The sequence below is a fragment of the Hibiscus syriacus genome, unplaced genomic scaffold, assembly GCF_006381635.1.
Source record: "Hibiscus syriacus cultivar Baekdansim isolate YM2019G1 unplaced genomic scaffold, ASM638163v2 tig00000218_pilon, whole genome shotgun sequence".
In the NCBI taxonomy this organism is placed as follows: Eukaryota; Viridiplantae; Streptophyta; class Magnoliopsida; order Malvales; family Malvaceae; genus Hibiscus; species Hibiscus syriacus.
Window position 1 is genome coordinate 1816798 of NW_024061774.1, and position 13879 is coordinate 1830676.

At 32.4% G+C, this 13879-nt stretch overlaps 1 protein-coding gene and 1 long non-coding RNA gene across 2 annotated transcripts; both read right to left on the reverse strand.

The window, feature by feature from the left end:
- Positions 1–2527: 2527 nt before the first annotated feature.
- On the reverse strand, positions 2528–12987 carry LOC120156809. Its single transcript, XR_005519091.1, has 3 exons — positions 12978–12987; positions 7094–7095; positions 2528–2620 (listed from the first exon to the last, which is right to left on the reverse strand). It is a non-coding gene; the product is annotated as an uncharacterized LOC120156809 (long non-coding RNA).
- On the reverse strand, positions 7789–8318 carry LOC120156712 (flowering-promoting factor 1-like protein 3). The gene has a single exon (XM_039168008.1). It carries the CDS (start codon positions 8157–8159, stop codon positions 7821–7823), a length of 339 nt encoding a protein of 112 aa, XP_039023939.1. The 5' UTR covers positions 8160–8318; the 3' UTR covers positions 7789–7820.
- Positions 12988–13879: the final 892 nt, after the last annotated feature.

Below are 13879 nucleotides of genomic sequence, written 5' to 3' on the forward strand. Positions count from 1 at the left end.
AACTCATATACGAACAGCGTTGTTCATTTAAGATTAACTCTGCTACTTAAAAAAACTAATAAATATTCATATTCTTATTTCATTTTTCTTTTCGTGAGAGTTTATGAGTGATTAAAGATGGAGCACAACCAAATTGTTCTTTTTGTAAAATTACTGGCCGGAGTCTGAGGTCCTAAAAAAATTATTGTTCGAGCATTTTACTGAACATTTCAGCAATGGTAAACGGATATGGAGGGTAGAATATGAGTTAAAATTTAAAAGGATTTCAGTGGCTGAAGCATCTAAGTTTGAGGAGCCATTTACCTTGGAGGAGATCAAAGAAGCAATCTGGTGTTGTGATGACTCCAAAGCCCCCGGACCGATGGATTCAACATGAAGTTCTATAAATGACTCCAAAGAAGCAATCTGGTGCTGTGATGACTGCAATCGTAGTCCCTAAAGTCTTTAGGGTTTTCAAAATTGAAAACTTTTAGATTTTAGTGACCAAAATAGAAGAGAAGAAAATTGTTGAGTAATGAATAGTGTAATTTGCCCAATTTATAACAGTAGGAATTAAATGTTTCGTTAGTCAAAGGCCACATTGAGCTTTTTTTAGGAGTTGGAGGGTCACATTGATCCAAAAAAAGATGAGGACCATATTGATTTTTTTTTGAAAGTCTGGGGACCTTGGGTGCCTTTTTAAAACGTTGTAGAGGAATTTGAAAGAGTTAGTCCTTCAAAATTTTATCATTTGATGATATTCATAATTTTGCAAGGGATATAAGAAGTGAGTTAATTAAAAAAATTGAGAGACGAGGCCAAAAACAATAAAAGTCAAATTAATAGTCTTGATTTTGAGTGTGAAAAGACACAAAATATGAAATCAAATAAGTATGTGAAAAGATAAGAAACGAAAAGAGAGCATTATAGAATTTGTGACTAATCTGATAAGGATTCATTTTCGATTGATATTGATGATCGTTCTCCTTTTTGATATTTTAGATTCGACGATGATTTCCTTTTGAGTGGGGAATGATACATGCATGAGAGTTCTATGTTGAGATTCTTCTTACAATTTGATCGACTTTCAATCATCTTTCTAAGACATCTTATAATATCTTAATTGAATGTCAAGAATTCAAGATATACTTGTTTTAGTGAAAATAACACAATCATAAAATTCTATACGAGTACAATGCAAGGCTTTTTTCAAATAGTTATAAATTTTTAATATTTTTATTGATTATTAGTAATTAAATTCAATTTAAGACTATACTTATATTAACAAAATATGAAAACAATCACTATAGCAAAATTGTTCTACAGCGGCGTTGTTAGCTGCGTTTTAGGAGTAAACGCCACTAATTTTAAACATATAGCGGCGTTTACATGGCAAACGCCACAAATGGTAACTTTAGCAGCGTTTTTATAAAACGCCGCAATAGGTTCATCTATAGTGGCGTTTTTTCAACAAACGCCGCAAAAGAGTAGTACTTTAGTGGCGTTTTTATACAAACGCCGCTAAAGACTCGTAATTTAATGGCATTTTTATACAAACGCCGCTATAGAATTGTACTTTAGTGGCGTTTTTATACAAACGCCGTTATACACATATACTATAGTGGCGTTTGTGTTTACAAACGCCGCTAAAGACTCATAATTTAGTGGCATTTTTATACAAACGCCGCTAAAGACTCATACTTTAGTGGCATTTTTATACAAACGCCGCTAAAGACGCGTACTTTAGTGGCATTTTTATTCAAACGCCGTTATACACTTGTACTATAGTGGCGTTTGTGTTTACAAACGCCGCTAAAGACTAGTAATTTAGTGGCATTTTTATACAAACGCCGCTAAAGACTCGTACTTTAGTGGCGTTTTTATTCAAACGCCGCTATACATTTGTACTATAGTGGCGTTTGTGTTTACAAACGCCGCAAGTTTACAAATTTTAAGTGTTGCGCCCTTTAACCTTTTTTCATTTTTTTCCCTTTCAAGCATTTTTCAATCCCGCCGTTTACCCAAACCCATCTTCTTCACTACCAAACCCTAAACCCATATGTTTCACTACCATTTTTATGCTATCTCTGGTTTAGATTCCCTTATCCACATTTTTAAAAGAAGTCATCGCTGGAATTGAAGAGCAAGGAATCTGAAGTTGAACTACCGAGATCCAAATGATGGATCTAAACCTGAATCAACTAGAATCGGGTTAGGAGGAATTGAGGAAAGAAGCTCGAAAGATCGAAGGCGATCTCGATGTCAAACTATCTTCTTATGCTAAGCTCGGTGCTAGGTTCAATCTAGGAGGGTTGCTCGTTTTCCTCCTTTTTATTGTTATTTTCTGGAATGTGTGTTGCTTTTTCCCCCCAATAGATTATTGAAATTAGGAACAAATTTGTTGAAGAACTGAACATATTCTAAAATCTGAATAAATAAGATTTGTTTAATGGGATTTTTTTTCCTGTTTTAGGAATCCAAAGCCTTAGGAATCTGGTGCTCTTTCGTTTCTTCTTCTTCTTTGTGATAATATTTACTTACATTTAGATTATGTAGATACTCGGTCGCCACCGGCCGGGTCAAGCAGATCATGGAAGTCTATGGAAATTGAAATTCAATCATTGCTTGAGAAACTGTTGGACTGATCGTATGAGTAGATGTACTGCATCTTCTGCATCGACTACTTCGGTAACCCAGAAACTTGCAAGACATAGAGACATACTACATGAGTTTACTCAGGTTTAATCCGCTGATTCCAACGATTATAATGCAAAAAATTTGAATTCGAAGGAACTCATCACCCCGACGTGACGAGTCCACTTAAAAATAATAAATTAATGACCTACGTAAGATCCACTCATCCGAGTCTATTAAAAAATAATATTTTAAAAAAACTCGTCACCTCAAGATAACGAGTTCACCCGATATTGTAATAAATAACTTAGAACCCTAATTAAATTCTAGGATGAGTAAAGCCTTAAATTTTAAATCTAAAAGCCTTATCGGGCCAAAAAAAATCCTGATTTATTTTCTTGTGCGAAAAGAAAGGAACAGAACGAGGACCCTATAAACCAGTTTTTCTTGAATTTAAAAACCAAAACCCGGTTTAAACTTGGCTCCTCGGTACGACTTTACACAACTCTTATTTATTTCCCTTGTTTCACCTAAAGAATATCACAGTTGGTCTTCTCTTTTAGGCTCTGCTAGGTTTTGTCATCTGAATGCTAAAGCTATGGTAAAGCTTCATTTCTTTTATTATCTGTAATACATTTTCTTTTCTCATTTCAGATCTTAAATCTCCATCCCTTACAATTCTGTAAATTTTCACTGATTGTTTTTTTTGGGGGAGGATTTGCAGGATGGTAAAAATGTGAATATGGAGGCAGCTATCGACCAGCTTCTTAATGTTGAAAAGCAGATGAGATTGGCCGGCGATGTGGCCGCTACCAAGAAAGCCGTCACTGATATTTTACAGCTATGCTTTGAAGCTAAGGATTGGAAGGCTCTCAATGAGCAGATCGTAAACTTGTCCAAGAAACGGGGTCAGCTTAAGCAGGTAACAAGTGTTTTGATGTTTTCTCTTTACTGGATTAAATTATTGGTTTGACTGATTCGAGTTTGGATATTTAGGTTTAGGGTTTATGAATCATATTGGGCTGAACCTAATTCGCTTATTTGCAAGTGGATGTGTATATAGTCTGAGCTTTTTGTTGAAATTGAGAGAGCAAGATTGATCAGTAGACTTGCAAATATTAAAGAGGAACAAGGCCTTATTGCGGAAGCTGCAGATTTAATGTAGGAAATTGCAGTAAGCTTCCTTTGTAATAAGATGATACATTCTTTTCTATTAATCCCCATTTCCTGATGTTTGATTGTTTTGATCTACAGGTCGAAACTTTTGGTGCCATGGCAAAAACTGAGAAAATTGCCTTCATTCTGAACAGTATGAGCATCTTATTTTGATCATGACCCTTAATTGTTTTTAATATGAATTTATCTTTTATATTAAGACTGCAATATTATTGTCACCCTGTCAATAATTAAATTTTGCAGGTTCGCCTTTGCTTAGATCGTCAGGATTATGTTCGTGCTCAAATTCTGTCGAGGAAGATTAGTCCTAGAGTATTTGATGTTGACCCTTCTAAGGAGAAGAAGAAACCCAAGGAAGGTGACAATGTAGTAGAGGAGCCTCCTGCTGATATACCTTCACTATTGGAGTTGAAGCGTATCTACTATGAACTGATGATACGGTATTTGGCTTCGTCTCTTTCTAGCATCCGTATTTTTATGCTCAACATTTTGTGTGATCTTTTTAATTGTGTTTTGATAATAATGTTTTTCTACGTAATTGTCTTATTAAATTCCCGAAGCAATTTCCAAGCAATCTGAACGTGCTTTAGTTGTGTTGGCAATTTGATTTTTGTATAAGTTGATTGCTAGGGAATCTCAATTAAGTTGCTTTCATTAATGGAGAAGCCCTCAAGTTAGATTTGCTTAACCTTTTATTTCTTTCAAGGATGGTATCTGCAAAAGCAGATGGTGAATGTTTTCTTTCTGTAGGTTGTTACTTCAGATATATTATATGTTGGAAGGTATGTTCCTTATGTTTCAAGGTGATGAGAAAGCTTTTCCCTACAGTTTTGGGGCTAGAGATCTAAATCTATCTGGAAATTTTAATTCTGGAGATAAATTAATGCAATAGAGCTTACAGGCTACAGTTACTCGAAAACATGATCCTTGAAATTCTTAATTTTATGATGTCTACAGAATTGGGGTTTATTGAAGTAATGATTACTTTGAAATCCAAGGTCCACAAATTTAACATTAAAGCAATTGATATTTCAATTTCTTTAATTTTGTACAAGTAGTGCATTTGCAAGCTCAGTTCCTGAAATTCTATTCAAAATTAGATTTATCACAGGTAAATTGCCTACAATTTAGGTTCAAGTTTGGACGCATAATTGTCAAGTGATCCATCTAACTAAAGGGTCTTAATCTTCATGTAGAACTAATTAATATGGAACTGTTATCTCTTTGTTTTCTGTATATGTACAGTCCTTATGGGTTTGAAGTAATGGTATAATTCTTCGTTTTAAGGAATTCAGAAGAATCAAGCAATGAGGGAACATGCTTGTTAGCACAGTGTTCGGGGATCATTTTTTGAGTAAGTAGTTCACTTTTTGAGTTCTTTTTATCGTCTAAAATTCTTATAGTACAAAGTTATAACTGGAAATATATGTTCCTTGATTCATTTGTTTATTTTACTGATCATGAATAGGATCAAAAGACACATGAAGCAATCTTGAAATGATTAAACCTACTAGGGTTTTCCCTATGAACTTTGAGGGACTTAGACATGCATGCTTTCTTGATCCAAAATTATAAGATTTCATTGCTTATCCCTCTTTTTTATTTCCTTAACTTTTCTAAGAATACAAACTTGCTCAGATTCTTGGGGTAAGAATTCTAACTTCTAAAAGTAAGATGGCAACCAATACATTATTAAATTTTTTCTTTATGATGACATTTTTTACATTCTTATGTAGAATATATTTTAGTTTTCATGGTTCTTGACTTCCTGTTTTTGTTGTTTGTTGCAACATCTTTTTTCAGTTCTCAATCACTCACATGTATGTTATGAATGCAAGTTCTGCTGGTTGTTTCCTTCTCTTCTTAGTCTCATCTAAATTATTGTAATTGCAGTAATCTTGAAGAACAAACTTCAACAAAAAGCGGCTTCTTCAATAGACTGGCACATCGTTTCCCATTTGTTTTTAATCTATTGAGGAGAGATCATTCACTGTCAAATGATACTTTTAAATAAGATGTCAAGACGATGAATATGACAAATTCCAATGAAGTGGGAAACAAAGTAGCTTTAGAAGGCATATCTGGAGGTTATGATGATGACGCTAGTGAAATTGAGGATGTATCGAACAATAAATCCATGTATATCTACACTTTGAGGTTCAGTTGTAACTCATTTGTACTTTAATGTCTTTTAAGGTTCTCTCTCCATAAAAAAATTAATTTATTTTGTTGTTAAGTATTTTTCTTTATGTTTTTTGTCTTAATTAAAATGTATGGTTGTTGTTAATTAGATAAAGCTAGATATAAATTTAGGTGATGTATAGCAGAAATGAAATATGCAAAATCAATTAATATTAGCTAAAGAAAGGTAATTAGCGACGTTTGTATCAATAAACGCCGCTATAGGTCTGACTTTTTGCGGCGTTTGTGTTAAAAAACGCTATTATAGGTCTGACCTTTTGCGGCATTTGTGTCCAAAAACGCCGCTATAGGTCTGACCTTTTGCGGCGTTTGTTATAAAAATGCCAGTATAGGTCTTCTCTTTTGCGGCATTTGTATCCAAAAACGCCGCTATAGATCTGATCTTTTGCGGCGTTTTTTCTAGACACGCCGCTATATATCATAACTTTTTACGGCGTTTATTCCAAAAATGCCGTTATAGATATCGACCTTTTGCGGCGTTTTTCCTATCGCCGCAAATACTTTTAGCGGCGCTTAAAAATGCCGCTATAAAACTAAAAAACCGCCTCTAAAACTCTATTTTGCTGTAGTGAATGTGATGAATATGATTAATATAATACATACAAAACATTTTCAAATTTATATATTTATATTAACAAAACAGGCAAAAATTCTATGCAGCTAAAACCCTAAGTAATGTATACGAGACTAGTGAATGTAGGTTTAAATGCGACCCCATTCATTGAAGGAATGGGCTTCCCGCTCTCCCATAACAGAAACTGAGGAGCAATACCTACAAAATAATAAATTAAAAAACATCTTTTACTGTTGGAATTTCTCTGGCAACCCCAAGTGTGTGTGGATAAAGCTAAAATGTTCGAGATTTTCATGCATGCACCGCTTCACTAAAATAATATCTTTACTGTTTCTCTAGTAGTGTCTTTTATGTCCTTAAAATTATCCACTACTGCTTTTTTCTGCTCGGTTTTAATATTTTGTCTTGATTAATTTGAATCGAATTGCGTCACACATTTAGTTTTGATAGGTGAGTCCCCAACATGAAATTTTCGTATACACAAAAACTCGAACTCGAAATTTACTTAAGTAATATTAAACTGTTTACCACTTGAACCAACCTTTTGATTCTCTACCGCTGCTTTTAATATCACTAGGACATTCAACTTCTTGTTACTCTGTAATAATATCAGGAAGTGAAGTTAAATTAAAGCACATTTTCTCTACTGTCTTTTAATCCCAGACGGTGTGGTATCGTTAGATAAACACATTTATTTTAGGGTTTGTGTTTTCAAACACGTGGCATTACCACGTTGTTGGTAAGCAATTAAACCCAAAGTCAACCTTTTTCCTTTCCTTTCTGTCCTGTCCTGTTCTGTTTCTCTAACGCTTCTTTGTATTGGCACACTTTTTTCAAACACATTTCCTCAAAATACCAATCATGAATATTATTACCTGCATGACACCTTCCATGTCGGACACTGGCACCAGATTAACTTCACTGTGTGTGAACCCATTAAAATCGGAACTGTCATAAATTATACATTTATCATGTTTTTTTAAATATAGATTATAAAACAAATATAAAGCTATAAAAAATCTATATAATCGATCCAACAGTTATCTCTTAGCACACAGAGGAACATCAATCTTCATTGAAAATCACAACAGTTATTTACAGAAAGGATGATAAAATCATTCCCATATATATATTATAAACAATACCCAAATACCAAAATCCAGAAATAAATCCATCATCTTAAAAAGAGAAAACAAGGAAGAAGAAATCAAGACGGCCACAACCATGCAAATTTGTGCTGTTAAAACCATATGTACTACATATCCCTAACTTCGAACACGTTACGGTTTTTTACGATAATATCGTACATGTGAATCGGCTTGAACTTGTTGAAATCCTTAGGGAGAGAAATCAAATGGACGGTGGATCGTTTGTGAAACTGGAGAAGATCAAGGTTGTCATAATATCTTTCCCACCCCAGAGACCATAGCTTACGTTCAAGTACAGCGTAGGAAGTGATCACTTCGTCGGAAGGAGTGTGTACAAGCACTTTTCGGCGGGTGTTAGAACCTTGTCGGCCTCCTTCCAATGACTCAGCCCCCGGGTTCTCTATCAAGCGAACCACACCGTTCTTGAAAACCCAAACGCCGGACATTCTTGTCGTCTAAGAAGAGAACTTTAAGCTAATGGATGGATCGAAGGAGAAGACTATTTTACCCTATAGCAAAGCTCTTGAAGATGGGGGTACATGAGTTGATGGGATTGTAGGGTATATGTAGGGTGACTTGAGGGATTGAACGGGGATGTTTAGGCATAGGTTGGGAGGCCCAAAGTGGAAGGAGAACAAGTAGTGTATGAATTTGAATTTCTATTTCGAAAATATTTTATAATTATTAATATATATAGAATGATCATAATATCATATTACAATCGAATAAATTTAAATCAAGGTAATTAGAGACAAAAGTTGTACCATCAATGCGGGCATAAAAAGACCGAAGGGAATCATGTTTCTTTTTGACAAGTCTTTTAAATAAGCCCCACCATGGGAATCTTTGTCTTTGTTTTTGTAGAAAAAAAGTAATTGGAATTGTGTGAGACTTGTTCTAGAGAAACCTAAACGAAAATGACTTTATATATTGTATTATATTATTACATTAAGAAAATGTGTAATAGTATATGACTGGAAAAAATTATACATGACTACGGAGTTAATGCTGTCGATATTCGATTTGGAATCAAATATCCATTGGTTAAAGTATGGCACATGAATAAATGCCGTCTCACGTTTAAAGTGAATTTTGGGAATATATTTATATATTTGTTCTCCTTAAACAACAATATGTGTTTAATCTCAAACGAATATCCATTTTTATCTATTAATGTACAATACATACAAATTTTAATCTTTTGCATAAGAACATGCAAAATATGAATGTATAGTTTCATTATATCGTATAATTTTTTTAAGAATATTGAAGAAGGTTAAGAATTCGTAATATGGAAAATAGCTAAAGCGATATCAATGTAAAATAATGCATATGAAAAAGATGAGATTTAACGTGGCTTAGTTTTGCCTATCTCCACAGATGAGAAAGAACAATAATTCACTATAAACGTAGAGATTACGAAGAATACAGATACATGATAACTCATGTATTTCAAAATTTAATATATATTACAACACAATATATCCCAAAACACTCTTCCAACATCTCCACAAAATCATCTCTATAACATAAACCCTCAAAATTTACGAAGATACAAAAAAAAATTACATATTTCCAAAATAATTTGCTATCATTAAATCTAAAGGTTAAAGCATACTCTCTATTTAATATTTAAAGAGTCAAAAGCTCGATCATCAAAAATACTTTTCCATAAGAATTCTTAACTAAATAAACTTAATTACTAAGTGATTTTCAACCAATAGAATTATAAAAAAAACCCAACTTAATTTGTAATTGAAATTTGAATCAATATCCAAGAAAATATAAATTGTGATCATCATATTTAAAAAAATCAATATATGATCAACGAATCATATGATAGTTTTAATGATAAAATATAATCTGATTTATTGATAATATACAAAAAAAAAATACCCTTTGTTATATTATTTTTATCATTTGACATTGAACACTTCCATTCTTGACATTCATGGTGTTCGAACCTGGGACCTTAAGAAATAACAACAATTCCTTTAACACCGAGATGCTTCGTGAAACCTCAGTTATATTGTTGTATGCATGAAATATCGAGAATTTCTAAAGGGGAAAGTGAGTGAGCATTTGAGAATGGGATTTTATATGTGTAAACTGGAAGTGGGACCAAAATAGAGAGATTCTAAATTGTATGATTGGTTGGGAAATGATAGAAGTTATTTTGCATTGGAACAATGAAACTTCACCATTGTGGGGTTTTCCTAACTTCGGCCTAACTGTTTTTGACTATTGCCTCCTAAATAACTTTTTTATCAATTATTTTTTTCCAGTTACTTCAACAATAGAAGCATTTCTTCCTTAAAAAAATCGAATGTAAAAAACTAATGTTTAAAAAAGACCAACTAAGAAGCTAAATCGGAGAATTTTTGGGATTAAAGTTGTATACGTTGAATCGAATGGTTTAATTAAAAAAATAATACTAAACAAATGTTAAATATCAATAGATTCGAATCCCATTCCATAAAATATGTTTAAGTAAAATTAAAGGTTAGGCTTAAATTTTTTATTGAGTGTTTGTTTGACTTGCACTATATTGTTATAGAATTTAAAAGATTACAGGTTCGGATTTATTTAAACGTGTAATTGCATTTCTAATTTGAAGTTCAAATATTAAAGGTAGCTCAAACGTTATATAAACAAAGAGTCGAATCTAATATTTTCTAAAATTTTCCATCCAATCAATAAAACTAGTCGATCTAATTTCGGTCGTTGTAATTACATTAGCTAGATTGATATTTCTAGAAAGGAATTTTAATATTTAACATATTATCTTTTTCTTTTTTCAAATTTGATGATAACAACCCAAATTTTCAAGTCATTTTTTTAATTGTTGATCCAGAGTTAATTAAATAGATTAATCGTCATATAGAGGTCTCATGAGTTAAAATTGAGTTTAATTAGAAAAACAAAATTGGTCTAATTAGAGAGAAACAAGATATTTGAGCTTAAGATGAAAGGAGGACCTAGAATGTAATTTACCTATTGAAGAAAATTATGCTTCTTTCCCCAAAACTTATTCTTTTTATCTGCATTTTCTTCATCTTCTCTTTTCATATAAGGAAAGAAGCTAGAGAAAAGCTTCACATTTCTTCATCTTCTCCATCAATATGAGATTTTCAAGGTAAAATTTATGATCTTGCTCCAAGATGAGCTCATCATCTTCTTCAATAATATCTATGAGCTTTTTTGTGGGTTTGAGAGGGTTTAAGCTTTAAGAGCTTCCTCCCATGATTTCTACATGATTTTATGCAGAGTAAGTTTTATTAAACAAGTTGTAACCATTGTTTTGATGTTAAAATCTTTTTGCTAGCTTTGGATAAGTAGAGAGTTGCGTGGGACCCTAAAAGAGCACGAGAAAGAGAATTTGGTTCTAGGTTAAGCTAAAAAAGGTTTAGTTGCTTGGAAGATGAGGTAACACCCCTAGCATCTCTGGTGCTTGAACCCGAGTCCTCAAGGAATAACAACAATTCCTTTACCACAGAGGCCACTTGGTTCATGCTTATCAGCTAGTATTTGTATAATCATAGATTAATAACAACATATTAGGTTATGTCACTTACAAATGAAATCGTATTTTTTGATGAGGTTATCATCTGATTCACTAATAACATACACATAATTTTAGTCTTAAGTATATATTTCTTTTCACGATGCAATAAATACATATTTCATGTTCGTTTTATTATTTATACAATTTGTCATTCAAGCGTTCGTAATTATTGTTATTTCGAGAGAAAAAAAATCAAAGTTAATTTTTTCTTAAAATTACAATATATTTTACTATTGCATTAAATATATCATAAACACATGCTCTCTCTCTCTATATATGGTTATGGACCGTCTCCAATATAGATGAACTTGTTCTCCACAAACTTATATAACTAAAAGGAATGAAGATATATAAACTCATTGGGAGCATAAAAGTTTTGGAGTATATTTCAATTGGGATTGTTGGAGATAAATAGGAACCCTTTTTAGGGTTTAGAGAGAGGATTTTTTTGTATAATAATTATAATTAATCGAAAGGAATAAAAATAATAATAAAAGGTTGAATCAAGAATGCTTTGCTTATCTTATTACTTATATATAATCTATTGTTAGGGTGGTGCCTAATTTTGATTAGAATAAGATACAATTAGGCCATCCACATTGGTTTTGAGAATAAAGTAGCAAAGGCATTTGGAATTTGGGATCAATTCCTATTTCATATATTTATAAAAGAACAAAGCTTATTAAAATCTTGATATATTATATATAAAATCTTAATATATTATATATATATATATATAAGGTATGTTCGTTTACATCATGTACAATTTTTTAGTTTCATATATTTTTAAGATTGTTGAATGAATTAAAATAGACTAATGCGACTATGAGAAAATATTTACATAAAAAATAAAGAGATGATGTTAATCGTTTATTTTCACTCATTCAACAATCCTGAAAGCTGTAAAACTAATGAATTTCATACGGTTTAACGAATCATGTCTCGTGTATTATTATGAATTTATAAAAGTAATTGCATTATATGTTAATGATTAAGATAGCCAACGAATTCGTAAAAGTTACATTACATGCAAAATGACACATTCAGATTAAAAAAGAAAAAGTAATTAGAATCCATAGAAACGACATCCTGCATTAATGTGCATGCATATGAAGCAATATAGCGTTTCTTTTGCATCTTTTAAGCATGGAATACAGTGGATATGTTTACGTATCACTTTTGTGATATATATATAGTGGTAAGGGAGATACGTTTCGATCCTTAATCATTTCTATATATTTTCTTCAATTATAAGAAAAAAGATTAAAATTTCAGCACGAGTTTCAAACTTTAGCCCAAATGATTCAATATCTACGTGATGCAAATAAGGGATTTAGTAGCACGAATCGACTATAACAGGGTGATTAAGTATTCATTGTCAAATGGTTGAGAGTATTTAAAACATATAATACTTTATAATCACCTTAGTTTAATCTAGAAAAGGGATTTAGTAGAACTGTTTGCTAATTGTGGTGTGCATTTACACATACCTCTTTGCAAATCGGCGCATCTAGTGTAGTGGCATCATAGTACCCTCCCACGGTACTGACCTTCCCCATATGCGCAATGAATAACAGATTAAAATATATATTTTCTTTAAGCAAATCATGTAATTTTTATGTGACTTTTATCTTATTCTATTGTAAAGGAGTCAAGGCTGGTTTCGCTTCTCCTGTTCAAGTCTCTAAACTCGATCCACTAAATGATGGATTTAAAAGGACATATTGAGCCGCCGCTAAAGTTATCGTAATATTATAGACCAAAAAAATGACATTCATAACAATTATCGTAATATAACAGAGCAGTGTTTGTTCAATGTAATGTATGTGAAGAAGATTCAAGGGCTGGATTTTGGTGTCAATTAGGTCCTGTTCTGATGAATATTAAGTGGAGGTTATTTAGCAGGAATAATTAAGGAAGAGCCATTATCATTGGTGTTGTAATTGCACTGCTGGTTGAAAGAAGATTGTGGTCTGGTTGCTTGGTTGGTGATCGTATGGTTTGTTGAGAGTTTTATGACTCCAAGTTTGGTGACATTAGGATGGACCTTGTACTGGATTCCATATTATTTTTGTGGTAGCGTAATCTTCTTCGAGAATTAATCCTGGTGGCTCGCTCTGGAGTGTGTGGAAATGTTTTTGAGCCTCGGTATGAGTTGCTGGTGTCTGGTGTTGAACTGTCGACTGGAATTGATGTGCTGTTTTTTACCTTTGAGTGCTTTGATGGCTGTAATGTTTTGTTTCTTTTAGATGGTCAAGTGTTGATTTTGTAGGGGGTGGGTTTCTTGAGTATCTGGTTTCTGTTTTTGGTTCGATGTGTTTGTATTGTTCTCTTATGTAGTACTCTTTTCCTCCAATTAGATTAGTGAAGTTTTTAATGAGGCTCATAAGTTAAACTTCGACTCTTTATTTATGTTAATAAATTGTCTTTTGCTGAGAAAAAAAAAACAATTATGAAGATATTTGTAAAAGCGATAGTTTTGTATCAAAATAATACAATACTAATAGAGTTTATAGAAAAATACATACGGGTCATACGAATACACATATCCTTTCAAGTAAATAGTATTGTTCTTTGATGCGATGATGTTGAAAATCTTAT